Source organism: Barbus barbus (genome assembly GCF_936440315.1).
Source record: "Barbus barbus genome assembly, chromosome: 37".
NCBI lineage: Eukaryota > Metazoa > Chordata > Actinopteri > Cypriniformes > Cyprinidae > Barbus > Barbus barbus.
The window spans coordinates 20,864,799-20,892,323 of NC_136715.1; the positions used below are offsets into that span (position 1 = coordinate 20,864,799).

The window sequence follows — 27,525 nt, forward strand, 5'->3', positions numbered from 1 at the left end:
GATAATACTTCAAAATATTCCTGCTTTTACTAATCAAATAAATGCAGCCAAAACCATACAGACCCATTTTAACTGTACTGGCATCCATTAACCTTGGAAAAGTCAGTGATTTTAATTGATTTTAATTTTTTTATTTTTTTTGGGGCTTAATACACTTAGATGAGACTTTCTGCGCTTACAGGATATCCTGATGTAAATGGTCTGTTTGACAGATGTTGAAGAAAAAATCCAGATGTAACCTGCAAATCTGACTCGCCCTTTTACTAGAGGACATCCGGTTCTCATAGCCCATGATTCATTGTTGCAGTGATTCGTGCAAGTTATCGCTATTGTGCTGTTTTGAAAAAGCCTCTCCTCTCTCACGTCAGTTTTCCGAAGCCGTTTTCCTCGTGGAGGTCCGGAGTCAGATGCCGGCATCTGCGGGTCAGGCTGTACATATGGATATTTGTGGCGTGCGTTAGTGTCTTCTCTCGCATGCTGTGGGTGAGGCGACCCACTCGGGGTGGGAAAAGCACGCGGGTTGCTGTGGCAACAGAGTTCCTGCCACCCCATGCGATGTGAATAAGTGCGTCTGTTGTGACATATTACGTGCCAATCGCTCTCTCAGCAGGAATGAAGCCAACTGCATTTGTTTCAGTTGCGTTCAGTAAAACTGTGAACGTCTTACTCAGAACAATGGGTGAGAATTCATGTATGAAGCGCACGGCTTGTTTATACACTGAATAAATATGGTATAGAAACAGTTTCCACTCAGAAATTGCTGCTAAAGTTCACAGATAATTACAAAGAATCACACTGAATTACACTTGACATTTTGAAATTGTGTTTTCTTGTAAAACGTGCTCCAAAAATAAATAACTGATGATTTTTTTTTTTTAACCGTGTAGAAAGCTGCAAGTACATCGTATTGGAGCTTGTAGTGGGAATATTAATACTTCAATTATGAATCAATTATAACATAGCAATGTTTTTAATGGCTGACATCACAAGCAAGCCATTTTGTGCTGAACTTTACAGAAAAATGGCATTTAAAAAAAAAAGAAAAAGTTTTGTGATATGTTGTTGTTTTCTTTATAATAAGTATTTGAACACAAAAAAAAATTATTTTTTTTAGAAGGACTGATATTTTAAAAAATTATAAAAATGTCTCCCTGTAAAAAATACATAGGCCTATATATATATATATATATATATATTATTTTAGTATCGTTGAGATACTAATGTAGTTTTATTAATATTTTAACATTTTTCGTTTTATATCTTCAGTTTTCATTTCTATTTTAACTTTAACTGTATTTTTTAAAATATATATCTAAATAGTTTTTTAGTAATTTGTATTTTAGTGCATCAAGTTAAAGTAAATTATAAAATGACAAATGTTGTTGCAACTAGCTGAAATATTTTTTTTTTTCTATATTTTATTTTAGTTAAAGATGCGGTCTGTAACTTTTTTTTAGGTTAAAAATGATCCAAAATCAATTTTTGAGCAAGTACATAACCAGCCAGTGTTGAAAACTATCTCCGTACCTTAGCCCGATTCACAACGTTAATCTTATGATAATGTTTTCTAATTTGAGTGGTACTGGTAGGAAATTGTGGGAACACGTGTGACTGAATTTAGATTATATTCCAGTTTTAAATGTGCATCTGATTACAGAGAGCCTTGGATTACACAAGTTTTGTATTTTAAAGAGAACCAGTTCTAAGGAAGAATAATTAGCTTTTTGGGTTAAAAGATTGTCTTTATATGAAATTCAAATGGTATGACAATTAGAGATTAGACTGTACAGAAACTGAAATCTTCATGTAACGCTAATACATCCACGGAATCATGCAATGCTGATGTTGTTAACATTAACAGTTTGAGAACAAAGTATAACAATAATAATTATTTGCACAGTTTGATGTGATATAAGCTAATCGTTAGATTTAATCACCATTGGTAGCGTGATTTATCGTAATGATTTTTTTTGCTCAGTTGGTCAGAGCAGAAGTGGCAGACTTGTTCAAATGACAATATACGGTGAAAATTCTTATTTGGGTCATATTTTCCAAGACGTAGGCTAGAATCTGTGATTCCTAAGTACAGGATCCAGTGCGGTGACTGACAGACTGACACACATACTCCAAAAAACATTTGATTCGTCCGTGCTGGAACCATGCATGACCCACATAATGAAGATAATTCTGCAAATAACTGCAATTGCAGGTTTCAAACAGAGATGGCGACAAAGAGGCAAAACTTACAGACTGCAGCTTTAAATCTTATTTATTTTTATTTTATTTCAGAAAATTGATTTCCTTTTAGTTAACCCTGATTGGTCAACATTTTTTCTGTCTTCAGTGTTTTCGGCCCTTTTAATTATCATCATTTTAAATATAAATGTTGACGTGACAACCATGACTATATTTGTAAACAAGCCATTTTGTGCTATAATTTTCTTTACAGAAAATGCCGTGCATTTTTGATAGACCTGATATTAAAAAAAACAATTAACCTGAAATATGTGTATCTAGTATGTAAAAAGATTTTTGTCAGCCTATTATTAATCTATCTTTAGTGTTGTCCATGACAATGCCCCTCTAATTATTATCTTGCATGCAGCCCTAGTTATTGATTGAAACATAATTATTAAATGATCATCCTGATCGTCTTGCGTTTGATTATTTAAATGGTTTACGAGACCCAGGATGTAACGAGCGTGTAGCTGGACGATGTTTGTTCTCAGAGATGTTCTCAGCAAGGTTAGCTTGTAAATGTTGTGTAAACGCTGCTTTTTATAGACTCCCGTGGTGTTGAGGAAAGGGTTAACCGAGAGCGTGAGGTAATCCATCAGTCACAGCCCGTAGACAGAGCCAGTAATCCAGTTTCACACTCACACAAACCACCTTCCTTGTGGCCCACACACATCACTGTATGTAGAAAAGACCGGAATAGAGACAAACACGGCTGTCCTAGTCTGAACCAGAACATTCAGTCCATCCTGAAGAGAGTCAGTGCTTCTGTTGCTTAGTCAGGAGTAATCTCCAGATGGTTACTTAACTTATGGATTTTCCATCTGTTTAATTTTTTTGTGGATGTCACATCCATGTTACACCACATACAGATTTTTTAAAAATTATTATTAATATAATATTTTAGTATATTGTTTTATTTATTTATTATTTGAGGTCTGAAGCTTAGTGCTATTTATAGGGTTTTACTGAGTTATTATAATTTATTATAAATAATATAATGCATTTTATTGTTAATTATTATTTTTATATTTTTTCTACATCTGAAGGTTAGTTTTATTCTGTAATTTACTGAGTTTAAATTATATTATTAATAATATAAATAATGTTACTGTTATATATTATTTTATTTATTATTTGGTATTTTATTTTGTATTTTTTAGGCCTGAAGCTTTGACGTTGGTGTGATTCAGTTATATTATATATTTTAGTTGCTACTCTATATTATAATTTTTTTTTTTTTAAATATATAATAATTGTGTTATTCATAGTGATTCACTGAGAGTTCATGTAGTAATTATAAAGACCCCATGACATCAAAATTGACTTTTTCTATTGCTGCATTATTATTATTATTATTATTATTATTTTAAGAATGTGTTGGTTTTGAGTAGGTTTTTGGTAGTGCACTCTGGGGGAAAAAACAAAGTTGAAATACAACCCTTAAGTTGACACATTTTAAATGTAAAATATTTTCTGGAATATTGGAAATATTCATGGTTATGGAAATGAAAAATTTATGTCATCGCCCCAATTCATTCTCTCACAGCTAAATTTGAACTGCCTTCATTGATTTCAAGTGTGGTTTTGCTGTACTGTGATGTAAATTAAAACCTATTCAGGGCTCCAGACAAAAAAATCGAGTAAGGAGCCATTGGCTCCTATAAAAGAAAAACTTAGGCGCCAAATTATTTTTTTAGGTGCCACAGAATAAAAGTGGTTTATTTTATTATTATCATTTTATTTTTCCCCCCTATTTTAACATTTCAATCATTTTGTTATGTGCTTATGTCTTATCTTTTCTAGGCTTTATCAGCATTTTAATCCATCTTGTAGATGATCAGGTCGACCGGGGGACTAAGGTTCACTTAAAGTGTGAATTAAATGTCTTTTACAACTTGAAATATACAGTCACAAAGAATTGTTCGTTACACAGAATCTGTACCAATATCATAAGCATCACTTGGCAACTGAGTGCAGTGCATCCTATAAATGTTGTCACGTCTTTCACACATTCAGTCTGTTTTTCTTAATTAGTAAAATGCAATTTTATAGGAGGAGTTGAATCATGTACAACAGAATAAGTAAAAATATTAATATGCAACAGCGCATAAATATAGCAAAACGCTCCTCTTTATAGTTATTTTTCTAGCTGACTGATGAGTTTATGGACACTGAGTGGTTATTCTGAGGTAAATGTATTACAATGCAATGTTTACAAACTTTATACATTTCCTCAGTTTGAAACACTGAATGAGCTTTTACATAAAACAGTTGTAGCCTACTGTAGGCTTTCTTATTGCCTACCTTTTGATCATGTTCATTTCATACTATAGTAGTAAATCGAAATATATAATGGGTTCACTTGCTGCTTTAACTGAGGTGCTAAAGAGATCGCGCCTGAGCATTAAGTGCGATACTCTCCGGTCGCGCGATCCGGACGCATACACGGACCGTGTGGACGCGGGGTGCTGGTGTTTATATTACCGAAAGTGTGCGCTTGTGGTCCGCATTAAAGAGCACCCAAACCGCATCATTTGAATTTCGTAACATTTAAAGCTGATACTTTGTTTATTAAAAAGTAAGACAGCACAAAGCTTTTTGCGATTACTGGATGGCAAGTGCGCTTCAAATAACAGGAAGTCCATGCATTAACAGAACACAGCATATAGACTAAGATCTCGATAAGAAGATCGACCGGACAAGTGTAAATGCATCTGGTTGTTGAAACCACATATGGTAATTTTACTCCTCCCATAATATTAAAATAATAGACGTGTGAGAGCGTTTTATAGGCTATATGGCATGTTATAGTCAGATATGACAGCGCAATGCAACAAGCATCACCGCGGATGAGTAGCGGAGTATTTCTTCAGCAAGCGACGCGCAAACTGAATGAACCTGAAAGTAAGCCGCAGACGCTCAACACACAATCTTCTTCATTAAAAGTAGCGAGACTAGCCTATCTTTCCAGTGCTGATGCCGCGCGCTCTCTTGATATTGAAATTAGCTGATAATTAATAAAATTATCCATTGCTTTCATTGACGTGAACTCCGTTATATTTGCATATGAAGCGGGAATTGAAGAACGGATTTATATCCGTTTTGCGAAGACACATTTATGTGGCCAAGTGTAAATGGGGAAACGTTTTAACAAATCATATAGATATCCGATCAGAGAAAATGCATGAAGTGACCAGGTGTAAACGGGCCCTTTCAGGTCTCTCTCACTGCGTTCAGCAGACTGTGTGCGGCAGAGACGAGGACTGTTTGAAACTCTTTTCCAGTAAAACTTTGATGCGCATCGTCTTATGTAAGTTTAATACGTGAACATAACAAAAGATGTGAGCGCAAAACAATCGGGAAAAAGTCCTTTCATGCAAATTACATATAGTCGCAGTGGCGACCTCAGCAAAAACTTCACTCGCAAATTAATATTTTAGTCGCAGTTTGGAGCCCTGCTATTGGTTTTTTTGAAATGCAAAAGCACATCAATTTGGTACCGTGACCTTTGTTTCCGAGAGATGATATACAATAGACTGATTTGTCAGCCTAAATATTGTGACTGAAGTCAAATTTGTTTTGGAAAAAAACAAGCACATCAGATGAAAACATGGTTTCAATAAAATGTCCTTGATTCAGCCGGTGCACGTTTGCGCTTTGTAGTTTTGCAGATAAACGTGAGTGTTTGTGCCTCTGCTCACAGGTTGTCTCGGGGACACACAGTTCTGCTTCCGTTTCCGGCAGGCCGCAGGCAGGAAGTCGTCACTCGGATGTTTCCTCAACCACTTCGACCGGGATGCGCCGGTCTGTCTCAAGGTCAGTGCTGAGGACATCAACATCAACTCATAAGTCATAACTCAACCTGTTAATGAAGTAAAGACTAAACTCAGATACTTCTGCAAATAGTCTGTTGCATGTCATTATTACTAATATGAAATGTGCTTGTTTTCTTCTTTCCACAGAGAGATCAGGGCTATTACTACGGGTATGTGTACTTCAGACAGGTGCGAGACAAGTCGCTCAAGAGAGGCTACTTTCAGAAGGTACGACCATGATGATTAATTCCTCACATGAACCTGAAGTCTCATGTTGATCGGAGAGGTGATGAATTTAAAGTGACATTTGGTATTTGTTACAACATGCAGGTCGTTTCTGGCGGTGCGACAAACAATTCCAGTGAAGCATTTTGTGTCTCATCCACCGAAGAGCTAATGCCCTTTAGTGCATATTATAATTTATACAACGTTGGCTACATACACACTACAGCTAAATTTGGTTGCTTAAAGGAAAAGTTCTTCCAAAAATATAAAATTCTGACATTATTTACTCACCTGTGTGAATTTCATTCTTCTGCTGAACACAAAAGAAGATATTTTGAAGAATGTGGGTCAGCAAACAGTTGTTCGTCCCCATTGACTTCCGTCATATAGAAAAAATGTTTTTAGCTGAAACCGTGGTCCTTAGTGTTTCATGAAATCCAAGTGAACAGCTGCCATCACTTGAAAATCATAAAAACAGATCAAGGAACACACAATTAATATCCATGGCTCCTGACGACATATTGAGATCTTATGAAGTGAAACGATTGGTCTGTGCATGAAACTGAACATTATTTACAACATTATTACCTGTAATCCAGAGCCTCAGGCAAATGAATCATTTACGAATGAATCATTCTTTTGAACTGGTTCTTTTTAGTGAATTGGTCACTGAACTGAGACCGATGAGCCGCTGGTCTGCACATGTGTGTCTAGTGAAGTGACATACTGCCAAGTATGATGACCCATACTTGGAATTCGTGCTCTGCATTTAACCCATCCAACGTGAACACACACAGCAGTGAACACACACCCGGAGCAGTGGGCAGCCATTTATGCTGCAGCGCCCAGGGAGCAGTTGGGGGTTCGGTGCCTTGCTCAAGGGCACCTCAGTCGTGGTATTGAGGGTGGAGAGAGCGCTGTACATTCACTCCCCCCACCTACAATCCCTGCCGGCCCGAGACTCGAACCCGTAACCTTTGGATTATGAGTCCGACTCTCTAACCATTAGGCCATGACTTCCCCCTAAGGGGGAGAAATGAGCATTTGTATGGTTTCTTATGGTTTATGTAAAAAGAGGAGTTGATGAAGACAAATTTATACACTTTAGACACAAAATATCTATGTTTCTGATCTATGTTTCAATCAGTTCAATGAACTGAATCAGTTCATTGAGACAAACTGTCCAAAAGAACTAGTTTTTCGAGAATGAATTCTATTTTCCCGTTTGCCTGAGGCTCTGGATTACAGGTAATAATGTTGTAACTAATGTTCAGTTTCACGCACAGACCATTCGTTTCACTTCATAAGACATCAATATATTGTCAAGGGACATGGGTATTAACTTTGTCCTACCTGTATAAGCTTTTTTTGACTCTTAAGTGACGGTAGCCATTGACTTGCATTTTATGAATCACCAAGGACCACAGTTTCAGCTGAAAATCTTTTATACTGTTCTGCTGAAGAAAAAAGGGTGAGTAAATTAACAGCAATTTTTCATTTTTGGGTGAACTATCCCTTTATGAAATACAGTATTTAAATGCGTATCAGAGTCATGTCCCTCTTCTGTAGGCGTGATGCAAGAAATCAGAGGGAACGAGGTACATCTTGACTCAGCGTTGCCAGATCTTGCTAGAAAATACTGCAAACAAGAACAAACCCATAATAAAGCTAAACAAAGCCAAATATTGAAAATAAGACCGAATTATTGTGACCTGCTCCTTCCCTACATTATTAACTCAATGAACTGGATTGCTTTATAAGCTAAGCTCAAACAATAAGCCCAAAGGCGCTTATAATAAATGAACATGGCAACATTTCAAAAGCATGCCCTTCAAAGCAGCTTTCAAAATGGTCAACAGTGGTGTGGTTAAAATTGCTCTATGGTCGCTTTAATATTAATTTGGTCAAAAATAGTGGATGGCACAATTTCGGGAGAGTTCTGAGAGTTTCTGTCACACAAAACGATAATTTAGGGGATTCACTCTTGTTTTTAAATGTATATATGTTTACCCATTATGTTCCTGTCCTCTACTCTGATTGGTCGAGTAGTGTATTGAGTGGTGTTTTTAGACAGTAAGGAGCTTTAAATGGTTTTTGGCTTTGTTTTGGTTCCCATGTCCTTACATTAAAACTGAAAATGTCCCCCAGCTAAGATCAAGCACACACTGAACAAGTCCCAACACTGCATCACCGCAACAGAAGTGTGAGTCTGATCTATCACCAGCGAATGTTGTTCACACCCTAAAAACAGAGGCGGAGATTAGAGGGAGATCTGGAACTTTTCAAGCGCCTTTAATACTCTGTATTTTTGAAGACAGTGAGTATTTCGACACCTAAACGCTTTGACACCGGAGCTTTCTGGGGCTTTTTCTGCCCTACAGCTTCTTATGCAATTCTTGAGGTGATTTACTGCGCTTCAATAAAACGTTGTGCTTTGTGACATGAACGAACACAACCCAGTTTGTTTTCTTTACCAACAGAACCGTGTTGGTTACTCTAGTTCCCTTACCACTCCCTACTGGTTTCAGATGCATTTGAGCATGAAAAATGCTAATTTGATCATTAATCCTATAAAGCTTACGTATATTTGATCCACAAAATTCTAATGATCAACATGATCAACTTTTCTGAAAAACCTGTTGTACACAATTTTGAGCAATTTTTATTTATTGTATTGCATTGCATTATATGTTTTGATCATCAAACTAAGCATTTATCATCAAGTATTATTGGGAGATATAGAGTGACAACTGATATTTATATCATTTTATGTAAGTAGTCTGCTATACTGTTATAAAGATCCCATTGTTTTACATTACAATCATCAGAATTTCATCAGTCTTTGGCCATATAAAAATCAGCATCTGCACTGAATTGCATATTCCATGAACTGTTTTTCCTCCATATTTTTACTTGTATTAAACTATATGAGCCATAAAAACCTGATGTATCAAATGTGATAAAATACATAGGCCAACTTTTTGGGAGCTGCCAAACTCCAGAAATGACAAAAATCACCATTAATGTGTCATAAAGGTACTTAATGCACCATGTTTTAATGTATCTTACTTCTTTCTTTTAAGTATATGGAGACCGATATTCATGCTTTTATGTCCTCAAGGCTTAATTATTGTAACGCCTTGTATGCTTGAATCAGTCAGTCATCACTCTCACGATTACAGATAGTCCAAAATGCTGCAGCTCGTTTCCTGTCTGGGACAAAAAAAGAGGGAATATATTTCACCTATACAGGCTTCTCTCCATTGGCTCCCTGTGAAACAACGAATTGATTTCAAGGTTCTAACTTATGTGTTTAAAGCTCTACATGGACTTGCCCCTAATTATATATCAGAACCTTTAAGTTTTTATTCTCCTCAGAGATCACCCAGCTGTTATTAAATGTCCCAAAATCTTTTTCAGTCTATGCTCCAAAACTTTTGAACACACTACCCTTAACTATTAGAGCTTCTCCTACATTAAGCCTTTTTAAAGCATCTATTAAAACCTACTTTTTTTTTCTCAGGCTTACTCATAACTTGGTTTATTTTTATGCATCTCTTAAATGCCAGGGGTTGTAGTTTTTTTGGCATATAGCAGGTTATGACTTTTGACTATTGTACAGTTTTTATCATCCTTTTATGTTTTCGGATTGAATACCTTTTGGTTCTGTTTTATTTGTGTGTATTTTGCTTTGCTTGTGAAGCACTTTGGTCAACATTCGTGATGTTTTAAGGTGCTATATAAATAAAGTTTGACCTTTGACCTTGTATACCAGTGTGAATGTACTATATAGTATCTATTTTCTGTGCTGTAGAAGATAATCATAGCTGAATTATTCCTTAATTAAGAACCTGTCTGTTGTTTTGGCCTGGATCTCGAAAGGATTTTTGAGCTTCAAGACATTTCTCTTATCGTGTATGCATGTGTGTGCTTCTCTCCTCCAGTCTCTGGTCCTCATCAGCAAGCTGCCCTACGTGACCTTTTTCCACTCTTTGCTGAAGCTCATCGCCCCAGAATACTTTGAGAAACAGGAGCCGTGTTTAGAGGCCGGTGAGTCCTGAAAACATGGACTACGGACTGTAAAACCAACAGTTATGATGATAACAATTAGAGGTGTTTGCTAAAGCAAGCTTCATTACTACTGTGGCTCACATATAAGGTTAGGAATATTTAATTTCCTTTTCTAATTGGAAAACTCTGGCAACCACATAGCAACACTGCAACATAGCAATTATCTCTTGGCACTAGAATATCATGCACCTAGCAACTGCATAGCAACATACAGAAAAACACCTTGGCAACTGCATACAGCATGCAGTGACTCAGTACCCCTTAGTAACTGCATAGAAACCTGCAACAACAACCTCTGAATATCTTAGTAACTGCATAGCAACAAACAACAATGTGGAACACTTTAGCAACTGCATAGCAATGTGCAACAACTCAGAACCACTTAGCAACTGCATAGCAACATGCAACAACTCAGAACACCTTAGCAACCGCATAGAAACATGCAACAAATCAGAACACCTTAGCAACCACAGCAACATGCGACAACAAATAGGAACACCTTAGCAACTGCATAGCAACATGCAACAACAACTCAGAACATGTTGGCAACTGCATAGCAACAATGACTCACAGCTCCTTAGCAACTGCGTAAAACCTTGCCAACGCAATGTGCAACAATGACTCAGAACACCATAGCAACATGAAACAGCTCAGAACACCTTAGCAACTGCATAGCAATGTGCAACAATGACTCGGAACACATTAGCAACTGCATAGCAACATGCAACAATGACTCACAGCTCCTTAGCAACTGCGTAACACCTTGCCAACTCCTTAGCAACATTTAACAACAACTCAGAACACCTTAGCAACTGCATAATAACTCCTCAACTGCGTAACACCTTAGCAACTGTGTAGCAACATGTAACAACTCAGAACACATTAGCAACTGCATAGCAACATGCAACAACAACTCGGAACACTTTGGCAACTGCATAGCAACATGAAACAACTCAGAACACCTTAGCAACATGTAACTACAATTCAGAACACCTTAACAACTGCATAGTAACTTAGCAACTACGAAACACCTCAGCAACTGCGTAGCAACATGCAACAATGACTCACAACTCCTTGGCAACTGTGTAGCTACATGTAACAAAAACTCAGTACACTTTAGCAAATGCACAATAACTTAGCAACTCCGTAGCAACATGCAACAATGACGCACACTTCCCTAGCAACTGCGTAACAACTTGCCAACTGTTTAGCAACATGTAGCAACAACTCAGTACACTTTAGCAAATGCATAATAACTTAGCAACTGCGTAACACCTTAGCAACTCCGTAGCAACATGCAACAATGACTCACAGCTCCTTAGCAACTGCGTAACACCTTGCCAACTCCTTAGCAACATGTAACAACAACTCAGAACACCTTAGCAACTGCATAATAACTTCGCAAGTGTGTAACTCCTTAGCAACATGTAACAACAACTCAGAACACCTTAGCAACTGTATAATAACTCATCAACTGCGTAACACCTTAGCAACTGTGTAGCAACATGTAACAACTCAGAACACATTAGCAACTGCATAGCAACATGCAACAACTCGGAACACTTTAGCAACTGCATAGCAACATGAAACAACTCAGAACACCATAGCAACAGGAAACAACTCAGAACACCTTAGCAACTGCATAATAACTTAGCAACTGTGTAACACCTTAGCAACTGTATAGCAAAATGTAACAACAATTCAGAACACCTTAACAACTGCATAGTAACTTAGCAACTGCGAAACACCTCAGCAACTGCATAGCAACATGCAACAATGACGCACACTTCCCTAGCAACTGCGTAACACCTTGCCAACTGCTTAGCAACATGTAGCAACAACTCAGTACACTTTAGCAAATACATAATAACTTAGCAACTGCGAAACACCTCAGCAACTGCGTAGCAACATGCAACAATGACGCACACTTCCCTAGCAACTGCGTAACATCTTGCCAACTGCTTAGCAACATGTAACAACAACTCAGAGCTAGGGCTGGGCGATATATCGCATCTCGTCAGTAAAGCCGGTTCCGTGATTAGTAGTAAATCTCCATCACCTGCTTTCAGATGGAGCAGCATTTAATACACAGAGCCGTAGTTCACTGACAAGCTACACAATATCGCATTCATTATCGAAGGCGATTCATCTGCGATAATGAACGTGATATTGCCTAGCTTGTCAGTGATCTACGGCTCTGTATTAAATGCCGCTCCATTTGAAAGCAGGGGATGGAGGTTTCCTGCTAATCACGGAACCGGCTTTACTGACGAGATGCGCATTATCATCGTATTCGATATATCGCCCAGGCCTACTCAGAACACCACATAGCTACTGCCTAACACCTTAGCAACTGTGTCGCAATGTGTAACAAAGAGCTCAGAATATCTTAGTAACTGCATAGCAACATTCCTCCATTATAAAATTGTATGTTTTGTATATAATGTTGCCTCTTTTTTTTTTTTGCTGAACTCTGTGTACTGATGAATATGTTTTGTTTTTGCTTTGAAGCGTGTAATGACATTGACCGCTGGCCCACGCCGTGTCCGGGGAAGATTCTCACGCTCCCCATCATGGGTGTGGTCATGAAGGTACTTGTTTTTTCTTTCTTTGTAAGATGTCAGCTCAGTGTGTGTGAATATCCATAGCACTTCATTAACGAGCGTTGCCGTCTGCTCTCCTCAGCTGCGCATCCCCACGTGTTACGACAAGCCTGGAACGTCTCAGCTCGTCCAGTCCACGCCGGTATGAACCACACTCTGCTGATGTGTCATGTTCACTGGGGTCACATCAGTTTGCTTTCATGTAATGAGTCTAATCTTTCATTCACAGAGCGACAGTCTGGTGTCCATCGTTCTGCCCACCGTCCATGAAGTGGATCTCTTCAGGTAAAGCATGTTTATTGTGTGCTAGTGTGACTGGTACATATTGTACTATATGTCATAGTTGGGCTGCATTTGTTTATTGCTTGTCCTCTGGGGCCTCCTGTTGGTTGCTGAGAAAAGTGCAAGTTGTTCACATATACTAGAAGTCTCTTCTGCTCACCAAGGTTGCATTTATTTAATCAAAAATACTATGAGAATGTTTTCAAATGCAATTTATTCCTGTGATCAAAGCTGAATTTTCAGCATCATTACTCCAGTCTTTAGTGTCACATGATCCTTCAGAAATCATTCTAATATGCTGATTTGCCGCTCAACAAACATTTCCCATTATAATCAAAGTTGAAAAAGGTTGTGCTGATTCATATTTTGTGGATGTCATGATACTTTTTGTTTATTAGGATTCTTTGATAAATAGAAAGTACAAAAGAGCAACATTTATTTGAAATAATAAATAAATATTATACTGTCACGTTTGATCGATTTAATGCATAAGAGCATTCATTTCAAGCTCAAGCTTTTGAACTTCAGTGTATTGATCATAAATTGTTTACTACGACTCCAAATTTCCTCCAAATTGTCTCCAAATTTCACATATTATGGTGATGAGAAAAACAAAACCTGTTCATTTCCATTCTCCATAATGTTTTTGTTTCTTATGTTGCAGGTGCTTCCATCCAGTGTTTTTTCATATTCAGATGTTATGGGAGCTTGTGTTGCTCGGTGAAGCGTTGGTGGTCATGGCTCCTTCACCGGCAGAATCTTCAGACACTGTGTTGGCATTGGTCAGGTACGGCAAATAATAATAAAGTATTAATCCATGAGAGGTGGTGTTATAGTGATTTTTAACTCACTGTAACGTGCGGCCTCTTCTAGCTGGCGTTTGTAAAACAGTGCTTAGATTGGGAATAAATAATCAATATTGATAATTAATGGAATAAGTAGAATTATTATTCTATATAACTAATATCGTAAAAAAAATATTTCTTTACATGAAATAAACTTGAACTGAAATTTTAAAAAAAGTTTGTTTAATTAGTAACATTTCTTGTTTTAAATTAATGCACTAAATAATAAGATAACACCAGTTACAAGACACCATCCCCCAGCACTTTGGAGAATCAACAACTAGCGGACGACTTGAATGAGTTTTATTGCTGGTTTGAAAAATCACCCCACACCCGCCCTGAACACCTCTCCACACAACCATTCACACCTCCAGCAACCCCCCTCTCACCACACCTACAATTCAGATAAGTGAAGATGTGCGCCAGGTCTTCAGAAAGAACAAAAGAAGGAAAGCACCAGGCCCAGACGGTGTGTAAAAATCTGTGCTGACCAGCTGGCCCCCATCTTGACACAGATCTCAGGAGCTGTGCGAAGTCCCCTCATGTTTCAAACGCTCCACCATCATCCCCGTCCCAAAGAAACCCAAAATTACTGGACTTAATGACTACAGATCTGTGGATCTAACATCTGTGGCCATGAAATCATTTGAAAGACTGGTTTTGGCTTATCTGAAGGACATGACTGGACCCTTACTGGACCCCCTGCAGTTTGCCTACAGAGCAAACAGGTCTGTGGATGATGCAGTCAACATGGGACTGCACTTCATCCAGCAGCATCTGGACAGACCAGGGACTTATGTGAGGATCCTGTTTGTGGACTTCAGCTCCGCTTTTAACAGCATCATCACGGACACCCTTCAGAATAAACTGACACAGCTCTCCGTCCCCACCTCTGTCTGTCAGTGGATCAACAGCTTCCTGACAGACAGACAGCAGTTAGTAAAGCTTGGTAAATTCACATCCAGCACCCGCACCATCAGCACTGGAGCTCCTCAGGGCTGCGTTCTCTCCCCACTGCTCTTCTCCCTCTACACCAACGACTGCACATCTAATGACCCCTCTGTCAAGCTCCTGAAGTTTGCAGACGACACCACACGGATCGGCCTCATCCAGGACGGTGACGAGTCTGCTTACAGACAGGAGGTTAAGGAGCTGGCTGTATGGTGCAGTCTTAACAACCTGGAGCTTAACACGCTCAAAACTGTGGAGATGATCGTGGACTTCAGGAGAAACCCCCCTGCTCTCCTCCCACTCACCATCATGAACAGCACCGTAACAACAGTGGAGTCATTCAGATTCCTGGGCACCACAATTTCTCAGGACCTGAAGTGGGATATTCACATTGACTCCATTGTGAAAAAGGCCCAGCAGAGGTTGTACTTCCTTCGCCAACTGAGGAAGTTCAACCTGCCACAGGAGCTGCTGAAACACTTCAATAACTGTCTGGTTCAGCTCAGCTACCAAATCTGACCTCAGAAGACTACGGAGGGTAGTCTGGACTGCTGAGCGAATCATTGGTACAACCCTCCCCACTCTCCAAGAACTGTACTCATCCAGAGTGAGCAAAAGGGCTGGTAAAATCACTCTGGACCCCTCACATCCAGCACACTCCCTCTTTGAACTGTTACCGTCTGGTCGACGCTACAGAGCTCTGAGCACCAGAACGACCAGACACAGAAGCAGTTTCTTCCCTCAGGCAATCCATCTCATGAACACTTGACGATAAACGCGGAACACACAACTCTATTATACATTTATTCACCACACTTATTTTTATATTTATTTTTTTTTCATTTCAAATTTGCACACATCAGACCTGTACACACATAATTGTCAAATATTATATATTGTGTTTTTGCTGCTTTGTACATTGCCTATTTGGATATTTGTATATTATTCTTTAATATCTGTGTCCTGTCCTGTTGCTGTCTTTCTGTTGCACTGTGGAGCTTCTGTCACTACAACAAATTCCTCGTATGTGTAAACATACTTGGCCAATAAAGCTCATTCTGATTCTGATTCCAAAAATAACTAAAATTGAAAAAACTAAAGTTTAAAAATATCATTAAATTAAATGAAAGAATAAAAACTAAAAATGACAAAAACAAAATTACTAAGTATATACAATATATAAAGTACTGATTTAAAATATTAATAAAGCTAAAAGCTAAAAAAAAGTATAGCATTGCTACTAAAATAACACTAGAAATACATCATTATTGTGATTGTGTTTATATGGTATAGAATTCAATTGATGTGCTGTTTTACAATCCATCCAGTCATATTTTAGAGCTTAATCTCCTTTTTTTCTTAAGATTACTTAAGATGTCATTTGAAATGATCACATGTCTGTATGCCTGCAGCTGTCTAGTATTTGATATGACTCTAAATGTTTCCCTAGAGTTTTTGATGACTTTACTCTGCATTAAAAATGCAGGATGAAACTTGTTTGTTTTAAATTATTAACATCATATTTCTCTCTGATTGCACATGAAATGTTTTTAAAAATGCAAATTGGTAAATGAACTCTAGACGTGCACAGAATTCAAACACCTGCCATTCATCAATCCTGCCTTTGTGTGTTTATTAAATTTGAATAACTGGATAATGCTGTCAGCTGATAATAGAAGTATATTGCATTTTAATGCAGTTCTGTTATTTAAATCCATTGCAAAGAATTCTGCAGATTTTTACTTCAGAAATTGTGCTAAAAAGTCCAAATTCAGTGATCGTCCAAGCACAAGGGGTGTAATGCAGTACTGAACAGCAGACAGCTCGTGTTTTCTGGCTCTGTGTTGCTGAGTTTCTGGAAGCTGGAAGCTGGAAGCATGTTTCCAGAGTTACATGCTGTGGTCGACCTTGAAGAAGGGCAGCTAGATAAGTCAGAAGTCACATGATGTGTGTGATATAGAGACTCCAGAGACACTGTTACGTACCAAACATACTCAGTGTTTAACGTGAGCAGAATATTCTTTACTAATAAAAGAGCAGATGCTGACTTCTAGATCACTTTATAAAAATCCAAACCCCTCTCTCTCTGTTTCTGTGCAGTTGTATCTCTCCTCTGCGCTACTGCAGTGATTTCCGGCCGTACTTCACCATTCATGACAGTGAGTTTAAGGAATACACCACTCGAACACAAGCTCCGTAAGTAAACCATATGTAAAAGATCTCACATGTGTGAAAAAAGAAATTGGGTGTGTGAGGATCAGCACTTTTTATCTACAGTTTTTTTTATGTATATATGTATATGTATTAGGGGTGTAACGATACACCAGTGGCACGGTTCGGTTCACGGTTTTGGAGCCACGGTTCGGTCCGGTTGCTGTGGGGTAGCATGTCATCTTACCAGCAATGCTAAGGAACAATAGATTCACTTAACTCAATAATAACAATAACTCGACTTAACTTTTTCTTTATTAACTTTGGCTTCACATTTTTAGTGCAGTCAGCATACCAGAGTAAACAAAAATGAAATAAATACCTCCAATGTAGACTAGTCAGAATAAAACATTTCTCTCTTTAGTGCAGCCAGCTTACCAGAGTAAACTAAAATGAGATAACTCCAATGTAGGTAGTCAGAAATAAACATTTGTCTCTTTAGTGAAGTCAGCTTACCTGAAGTAAACTAAAACGAAATAAATAAACTCCAATGTACTCTAGTCAAAAATAAACACTGGCTTGTCCACTCTAAGAAACATTTGTAAGTTCAATTAAGTTTTAAGTTCTTTTTCAAAAACACCATCATGCAGCACATTCTGACTGTAATGCGGTCGGCTCAATCGCGCCACAGGATGTCTATTCGCGTCTTTGCATTGACTTAACATGTAAATCACTCGCGCTTAACGCTTCATTCGCGTCTTGTGTGAACGCACCATGAGATGTGTTTCCTGTCGTATAAGAGAGTTTTGTGAAACAGTTACAACAGATTGTGTGCGCTTTGTCTACGACACGAATTCCATTCCTGTACTCCACTGGAAAACCAAAATGTTCCCACACAGGAGACTTAAATGTGTCTGCAATTTCAGTACTATGTGAAGCAGCCTCCTGCATATACTAGCATCCGAGTGAGACGCTCACTCCCAAGTCACGTGAAATGACATGCACTTGGAAAACAGTAACTTTAGAATATAATATTTAGAACAAAATTTAAAAAGCTCTTATTAGTCGTTACTAATACAATATAATCAAATGTAAGCAAAGAAATATTAGTTTAAATTAATAGTTAGTTAGAGATAAGTGCCATTAACATCAACAATGGGCAGCAGGGGGCGTGAGAGTACCGCGGTACGCCACGAGAGTTCCGCGATTCGTATCGTGGATGGTGTATGGCGATCTTTCGGTTCGGTTTGTGATATCGTTACACCCCTAATATGTCTGTGTGTGTATGTATGTATGTGTGTGTGTGTGTGTGTATATATATATATATATATATATATATATATATATATATATATATATATATATATTAGTAATTTTAATTTATGTATTAATATATTTAATATATCGTATTCATTGATGAAATATCCCATTTATATTCTATTAATAATAAACATAATTATATTAATATAATTTGAGTCCTTTTAGATATACAAATTATATTTTTCCAAAAAGAAAATAAATAAAAACCAGTGACGTAACAAGGACTGTTCCTGTCCTTATTTTTATATAAAACACACAACATAATTACATTTGTATAATTTAATTGTTTTCAACACATTTATTTATAATAATTATAATTTTATTTTATTTATAAAGACTGGTAATAGACTGTATTAAATATTGAAATATTTCATTATAATAAGTGTACTTTATTGTGAAAACTCTTTTCCAAAAAGCAAAATAAATAAAAATCTGCATTTGTTTTAGAGATATAACTGAGGTGCTATTTCTATTTAACCTACAATATATTAATGATTCTATCAATTGTACAAGTTAATTGTTTTCATTAAATGTATTTATTTTGATATAATTTGTATTTATTATATTATTTACTATACAGTATTAAATATTGAAATATTATATAATAGTATAATTTAAATGTGTTTTTTCAAAAAGCAAATGAAAATAAAAATCAGCTTTTGTTTGAGTGAAGTAACTGAGGCACTATTCATGTTCCTGTTATTGTTTTCATTAAATGTATTCATAATTATAATATTTTATTGTAATGTAATTTATAGTATTATTTTATTTAGTATATAATGAAACTATAAATAGAGTAGTGTGTATTTCCTGTGTGTGTAGACAGGTGTGTAATATTTAGTTTCTCGTTCGTTTGACCTACAAATGCAGCGTGTAATTCAATCAGTGTCACGATTAATGATCGTATGACAGATGAGATGCTGTTCTGTGTTCAGATCAATGGATGAGGATATTTCTGAAGTTCAGACAGGAAGTGTTTGTGACAATCTCACTGGCTTCCTCTTAACCGTACGTTGTGTTTTTCTGCAGGCCTTCAGTCATCCTGGGAGTTACAAACCCATTTTTCGCTAAAACTCTGCAGCACTGGCCTCACATCATCCGCATCGGAGACATGAAGCAAGCAGGTTCTGACCTTTAAATGTCATCTAACTGCACGTATAATTAGACTGTGATGTTTTTGAGGAATATTATGACTCTCAAAAGTTTATATTAGCAGTTGATACTAATGTAAATATGTTAAATTATCATTAAAGATCATTGTTGGTCATTGAACATGCTTTGTTCTTTATTATAACGTCTTCATTTTTTAAAAGGAGAGATGGCCAAACAAATGAAAGTGAAGAAACTAAAAAATCTGAAGACTTTGGACTCAAAACCTGGTGAGACTTAAAATAAAACTTCTGTTTTGTGTTCATACAGGCTTGATTTAGTACTCATAAAATCAGAAGAACCACCAAATCTAGTCTCTTACCGATAAACTCCAAACTGTAAAAGCATATAAAGAAGCGTTTGTTAGAGTATCTGAAGGATTATTGGTATCACGTCTGGTCTCAGGTGTCTACACTGCATATAAACCATTCCTGAACAAAGACGAGGACATTATCAAGCAGCTGCAGAAGGTGAGTGTCTCTCTGGTGGACTATATCACTGCTAAAACATTCAAGCGCATCTATTAATTCGGTATTTTTGCGGTTAACATCAGGGAGTCCAGCAGAAGCGCCCTTCGGCGGCCCAGAATGCAATTCTGCGTCGATATTTCCTGGAACTTACGCAGAGTTTCATCATTCCACTGGTAGGAATGTTTCTTCGCATGCAAAACCATTTACATGTGCCACAGTGTGCCACTATTGTTAATTGAAATAAAGCTCAAATAAATTATAAATACTGCATTTTTAAATTTAGTAATGATGCCTTCGCAGCTATATGAAATAAGTACTGAAATGACTCAAAATAAAGATGGAAATAAAGCTAGATAGAAATATTTAAAACGGCATAAAAATTACAAAAGCACATACAAATATTAAAATGTAAACTGAAAATATAAATATTAAAAATTAAAAAACAAAATACTGTAATATATAAATAATGGTAAAATAACACTGTTATTCTGAATACCTTGAAGACATGATAAATGCATGCTAAAGTAATGAAGTCTCATGTTTTAAATTCCAGACAATAAATTCAGGATATAATATTATGTAATAATGTTATAATTAATAGTATATGGTTGATTTGCAGGAGCGTTATGTGGCCAGTCTGATGCCTTTACAGAAGAGCATCTCTCCCTGGAAAGTAAGACAGAGTTCTCTGTTCCAGAAATTTTGCTTTGAAATGAATAGATTTTGCAACTTTTATGAATACTCTCAGTGTCTTCTCTCATTTACCAGAGTCCCCCACAGCTTCGGCCGTTCAACCAGGAGCAGTTTATGAAAACGCTGGAAAAGGCCGGACCTCAGCTCACCTCACGACTTAAAGGAGACTGGATCGGCCTGTACAGGTACAGATTTGTATAATAATTATTATACGTATATAGTAGAATATCATTGTTTTTGCCTAAATATTTGACAACACAGCTGTTTTCAACATTGATAATAATCAAAAATGTTATTAGAATGATTTCTGAAGCTTCATGTGACATTGAAGACTGGAGTAATGATGCTGAAAATTCAGCTTCGATCACAGGAATAAATTACGTTTTGCAATATATTCAAATAGATAACAGCCATTTCAAATTGTAATAATATTTCACAATATTACTGTATTTTTGACCACATAAATACAGCCTTGGCGAGCTGAAGAGACTTTAACGTTTCCAAATTTGACTTGCACAGGCAATTCCTGAGGTCTCCGAACTTCGACGGCTGGTTCAGGAACCGCAGGAAGGAGATGATGCAGAAGTTGGAAGCTCTTCATCTGGAGGCGCTGTGTGAGGAAGACCTGCAGCTGCGGATACAGAAACACACGGAGGTGGAGACGGTCGACCTGGTGCTCAAACTCAAGGAGAAACTGGTAAGTACTGCACTCAGTCTGTGCACTTTAAAGGAATAGCTCACCCAAAAATGAAAATCTGCTGAAAATGTCCTCACCCTCAGGTCATTCAAGATGTAGTTGAGTTTGTTTCTTCATCAGATTTGGAGAAATGTAGCATTGCATCACTTGCTCAGCAATGGATCCTCTGCAGTGAATGGGTGCCGTCAGAATGAGAGTCCAAACAACTGATAAAACATCACAATATGAAGAAGCAAGCTCATCTACATGTTGGATGGCTTTTGCTTTGACAGATCATGTGATTGGTCTGCCGTTTAGTCCAGATATCCAGTCTCATTGCACATTGAATAAAATATTGTTTTGAAATGCCTGAGACAAAATCTGATTTGGTAAAATTGCTTCCCAGAATCGTCTCACACAATTAACAAACATGCATCCAAAAGCAAGATAACATTTCTTTTTGCATTTCAAGAGAAAAAAAGTCTCGCATGCATGCTTGGTTGTTTCAACTTTTTATTATTTGTGACCCTGGACCACAAAAGCAGTCTTAAGTCGCTGGGGTATATTTGTAGCAATAGCCAACAATACATTGTATGGGTCAAAATGATAGATTTTTCTTTTATGCCAAAAATCATTGATATTAAGTAAAGAGCATGTTTCGTGAAGATATTTTGTAAATGTCTTACCGTAAATATATCAAAACTTAATTTTTGGTTAGTAATAAGCATTAAGAACTTAATTTGGACAACTTTAAAGGCAATTATCTCAATATTTAAATTTTTTTTGCACCCTGTTAGTGTCTCGACCTAATATTGTCCGATCCTAACAAACCATACATCAATGGAAAGCTTATTTATTCAGCTTTCAGGTGATGTATAAATCTCAATTTTAAAAAAAATTGACACTTATGACTGGTTTTGTGGTCCAGGGTCACATTTAATAACTGATATTTTACTCCAGTTTCATGGGAAGTGAAGATGTTGTTCCCTTGAAAACATGGAAAAAATGCTATTTGTTTGCAATATTTTATGCGATATTCCAATTTAATTCACAGCTTGGTTGGAAAAATAGCTATATTCGCATGCAATGGTGTATAGACGATTTTCACTCATTCTTTCACTAATTACAAAGAAACACCTAATAACATCGAATTAAATGTGAAATTTTGTAGTAGAAAGTCTGAAAATAGTATTTTCCTGTAAAATGAACACCAAAAATCTTTGTGTACAGTTTTGAAAAATCTTTTTTTTACAAACAATTTCACTCAGATTGCTAGTAAATTTCACAATTAATTACAAAGAAAAGGCAAGTAACACATTGAATTAAACCTGATAATTTTGAGGTAGGAAGACTAAAATTATTGTTTTTTTATGTTTAAAAAACGTGCTTCAGTAATCTTTGTTTACAAAAAAAAATTAGTGTAGGAAAGAGTTTCACTCAGAAATGAGTAGTAAATTTCAATGACAAAGAACGGCAAGTAATTTAATTAAATGTGACATTTTAACTAAAAGACTGAAATAGAATATTCTTATAAACTTTACTCCAATAATCTTTGTTTTTACAACTTTGAAAATCATTTTTATAGTATGTACATTATTTGCAAAAATATGTATTTCAATATTTACGCTGCTTTTTCATCTTGTGTCTCAGACTCAGGCCGAGAAAGATCAGCTTCCTGTCAAACCAGGAACTCTACCCAAACTGCAGGCCCATATCGAGAGCATCATCCTGTCTCTTCCAGAGGACCTGCAGGGCATCTTACACAAACCGCCGAGCCCCTGACCCTCAGCCAGCACTGACAGACCAGAGCAGAGCGGACGGGGTTAACGGACACGAACCCGCCGGACTTCCGTGCGTGTGCCGCATTCCTGCTGGATCCTCCTCAAGTGCACTTTCCTTGAACGGACAATGCTGGCATTGCCAAAACCGCACAGGAAGTGACTGCGCCCGAGCGCGAGAGGTGCGAATGATGGCAGAACGACAGACACATTCTGAGTCTTTATGCTGTACATCTCACCGTGTGAGGTTAACATTCCCTTCGCTTTTAAACATGAAGATGCTGTCAGGGAAGAGAGATCTGGGTCTGAATGGAGATCTGTGAATGATTGTGCTGTGACACCAGAACATCTGGAGGAAGAACATCAAATCTGCTTCATAAGATCGAAAACAGTGAATCTCATGAAACCATGCCCAGGTCTTACATATTTCACCCCAAAATTAGGAAATTATATTTTGCTTAAAGAAAATTTGAAGCCTACTATATATTAACACAGTGACATTGTTTTTGTTATAATCAGGTAATTTCACCTAATCTTCAAGTAAATATATATAGTTATATATATTCATTCTGTAACGATCCAGATATTTTCTTATTCTAATTATTTATGATAATTCTCATTATTGCATAGTTTAATATAAAAAAACAGCAGAACAATTATTAAAATAATATTTAACAATTTAATACTTCACAATGTAAATAATGTCAATTCTGTTAAAATGGAATTTGTTGCATTATAGTAATTTTCATTGTAATTAATCACCACAGCGTTTTCAATTGTATTAAAATTGAATAGAAATTGCAGTTTTTTACATTGTGGTATTTGCATGATAATTAAACGCATTACTATAATGCAACAAATCTCATTTTGAAGTATTACAGAATTACTTAAAAGTATTAAATTGTGAAATATTATTTCAGTAATTGCTTTGCCTTTTTTTAAATCAAGTTATGATGCAGTAATGTGAACTTTCATGGATAATGACAATAAGAAGTATTCACTTGGTAAATATTTCAGTTTTTTTTAAAGCAAATTAAAATGCGATGATGTGAATTATCATGGATACAGAGAATGAGAAAAAAAATTAAAATCATAATGGCTCTCAAAATGGCCTTTTATTTGTACGATATTGTTTCAATTATATTTTTGGGGCGAAATATTTCCTGTAAATGTTTTAGTGAAAGTCAGCTATGTTTTGAATCGTGTTCACTGATGTAATATTGCAATAACGGGTCTGTTTTACAGAGACCGACACTACTAACTTATAACTGATGATGAAGAGACACTAGAGTGGATATATTTCATCTTTACAAGCTCAATAAGCACATTATTGCAAGTGTCTGAGATTAACTCTCATAATGAAGGCAAGCCCAGCAAAGACCAGTGCAGTTTTATATGCATTTATTTTCATTTTAATTCATAAACTGACTAACCACATAAGGGATAATAGCTGTCGTCTTTTCCTTTCCTGTCCACCTTCACTGACCTGACCTGAAAGAACTAGTCTAGTTATTTTATCATCTGTGCCGATGCATTGAGATTGAGGTCTTCCTTCGATTCCAATATCATAAACACATCATCATTCAGAAAATGATACTGTACTGTACACTTACAATATAGTCTTCAAATACACACGCTTGAGCTATAGAGGTGGAAATGGTTTGTTTTGCAGTTTCTCGTGCCTTTCATTTTATGATTAGTTTGATTTGAATGATCTTGTATATCTTTTAGGACCAAGTGTGTATTTTTGCAATGCTTTAATGTCACGTGACAAGATAAAATGCATTTTAAATGATTGTTTGACCTTAAGAAAGCGCTTGTTGCACTTTATCTGTCGAATGTGTTGAGAACCAGAAGACGATATTCTAGGTGTTTCTATTCAAAATGCGCATAACCATGGCTTATAAAACACATTTCATGGCTTGTGCTTCACAGCTGGTCATATTCCATGAAGTGAATGGATGATGGAAATGCAGCCTTTCTGTTGGTGCCTTGAGCTTGAAAGACAAACCGATGAACGACCAAAGACGGTCACGCTATCTAATCCATATGAATGCTTTATTATATAGGATGCTGGTTCTGTTTTGTCACAGCTGAGAATCATGGGACGCCTTACAGATGTAGTTTCTTTCATGCACACGGTGCAAACCTGTGAAAACTGGTTGTTGGGCAACCATTGGTGTTTTATATTTGAAGAACAAACCTATTTTAACATGCTTGAGTTTTATAGAGGTATATTCTAATACACAAATAATGAATAGCTTTTGACACGATGCCTGTTTGTTATACTGATGGATATTCTGTATTTTTGATCTGCTCATTTATATCGGTAGTTGCTGTACAGGATGTTTTATTTGTTGCTGTGGTGATTATTATAGAATGACATAAATGGAAAAATAAGAGTTTTGTAAACTAAGTAACCGTGTACACCGAACCACAGTCAGCTGTTTCAGCATAAACAATATTTTTCTATCAAACCATTAACCACTAATATTTTTTTCCCCCGTAACCATATTATACACAGTAGCTTTTCAACTGCATGTATTTCATTGTTCTGTTACCATCATGAAGAAGTATATTATTTTCCAGGTGTAAATAAATGTCAATAATGGAGCTGTGTTGGGCATAAATCTGTTTTCCATTGCCTCTTCATTTATCCATTTAATTTTAGTATTTTAGCCAAGGCAAGTTTATTTATATAGCACATTTAATACACAATAATTCAAAGTGCTTTACATAAAAGGAAGTAAAATAATCACAACAATAAAACCAGAAAATTTAATATGTTTAAAAATTTATTTAAAATGAATTTCGAACAGTTAGAAATAAAAATGATTATACAGAAAATACAGTAGTCAGTTCAGTCAGTTCGGACATATAGCATAGTGCTCATTCAACAAATGCACAGTTAAACAGATGAGTTTTGAGTCTGGATTTAAATGTGGTTAATGTTTTAGCACATCTGATCTCTTCTGGAAGCTGGTTCCAACTGCGGGCTGCATAATAGCTAAAAGCAGACTCCCCTTGTTTTGTGTGAACCCTTGGTATTTCTAACTGACTCGATCCTAATGATCTGAGTGGTCTGTTCGGTTTATATTCAGTGAGCATATCAGCAATATATTTAGGACCTGGGCCATTGAGTGACTTATAAACGAGTAAAAGTACTTTAAAATCAATCCTAAATGTAACTGGAAGCCAGTGTAAGGACCTGAGGACTGGTGTGATATGCTCAGATTTTCTGGTTCTAGTCAGAATCCTGGCAGCAGCGTTCTGGATGAGCTGCAGTTGTCTAATGGTCTTCGTTGGGAAGGCCGGTGAGGAGACCATTACAGTAATCCACCCTGCTGGTGATAAAGGCATGAACAAGTTTCTCCAAGTCTTGACTGGAAACAAAACATCTAATTATTGCAATGTTTTTGAGATGATAGTATGCTGATTTAGTTACTGCTTTGACATGACTACTGAAACTAAGGTCTGTCTCCAGAATCACCCCAAGATTTCTGACTTGGTGTTTAGTTGTTTGACCCCTAGAGTCATTCACCTTGAGAACTTCATCTTTGTTTCCAAATGCAATGACTTCAGTTTTCTCCTTGTTTAACTGAAGAAAGTTCTGGCACATCCAGCTGTTAATTTCATCAATGCATTGGCAGAGGGAGTCAATGGGGCTGTAGTCATTTGGAGATAAAGCTAGGTAAATCTGGGTATCATCAGCATAGCTGTGATTTGGTTCTTTCTCATTATTTGAATCAGTGGGAGCATATACAGGCTAAACAAGAGCGTTAGAGCTCTTTGAGCATATACAGGCTAAACAATTGAGCCTTGTGGGACTCCGCATGTGTAGAAACTTGCGGAGCGAGTTCTGGGCGTACTCGGCCCATATCAGGAACCGACTCTAATCGTTCTGGTTTTGATGGCAGTAGGATCTTAGAAATCGGGTTATCTCTTGGTTGAGTTTCTCCACCTGGCCGTTGGATTGTGGGTGGTAACCGGAGGTGAGACTGACGATGATGTTGAGTTGTTGACACGAGACTCGAGACGTGAATTGCGGATCCCGGTCTGAAACTATGTCTTCAGGGAGTCCATAGAAGCGAAAAACCTGTTCTAAGAGAACCTCTGCAGTCTTGAAGGCTGTGGGAAGACGGACAGACTATTGGAGAGGCCAAACGGCATAACGAGGTATTCATAGTGTCCAGTGGTTGTTGAGAAAGCTGTCTTCACTCATCTCCGTTCCGGATGCGGATTAGATTATTATAGGCAC

At 36.9% G+C, this 27,525-nt stretch overlaps 1 protein-coding gene across 2 annotated transcripts in view; it reads left to right on the forward strand.

The window, feature by feature from the left end:
- Positions 1-25,894, forward strand: part of dennd6a (DENN/MADD domain containing 6A) — a 29,894-nt gene extending 4,000 nt beyond the window's left edge. Inside the window, exons 4-19 of one of the 2 annotated variants that reach the window (XM_079395816.1) lie at positions 5,942-6,054; positions 6,201-6,281; positions 10,223-10,328; positions 12,861-12,940; positions 13,035-13,094; positions 13,182-13,237; positions 13,899-14,021; positions 17,131-17,226; positions 19,531-19,625; positions 19,815-19,880; positions 20,056-20,120; positions 20,204-20,293; positions 20,740-20,793; positions 20,889-20,998; positions 21,333-21,510; positions 23,140-25,894. In XM_079395816.1, coding sequence (XP_079251942.1) covers positions 5,942-6,054; positions 6,201-6,281; positions 10,223-10,328; positions 12,861-12,940; positions 13,035-13,094; positions 13,182-13,237; positions 13,899-14,021; positions 17,131-17,226; positions 19,531-19,625; positions 19,815-19,880; positions 20,056-20,120; positions 20,204-20,293; positions 20,740-20,793; positions 20,889-20,998; positions 21,333-21,510; positions 23,140-23,271 — 1,505 coding nt within the window. In that variant the 3' untranslated portion in view covers positions 23,272-25,894. The remainder of the gene's footprint in view (positions 1-5,941; positions 6,055-6,200; positions 6,282-10,222; positions 10,329-12,860; positions 12,941-13,034; positions 13,095-13,181; positions 13,238-13,898; positions 14,022-17,130; positions 17,227-19,530; positions 19,626-19,814; positions 19,881-20,055; positions 20,121-20,203; positions 20,294-20,739; positions 20,794-20,888; positions 20,999-21,332; positions 21,511-23,139) is intronic. The other variant, XM_079395817.1, reaches the window with a different exon arrangement.
- The last annotated feature ends 1,631 nt before the right edge of the window (positions 25,895-27,525 follow it).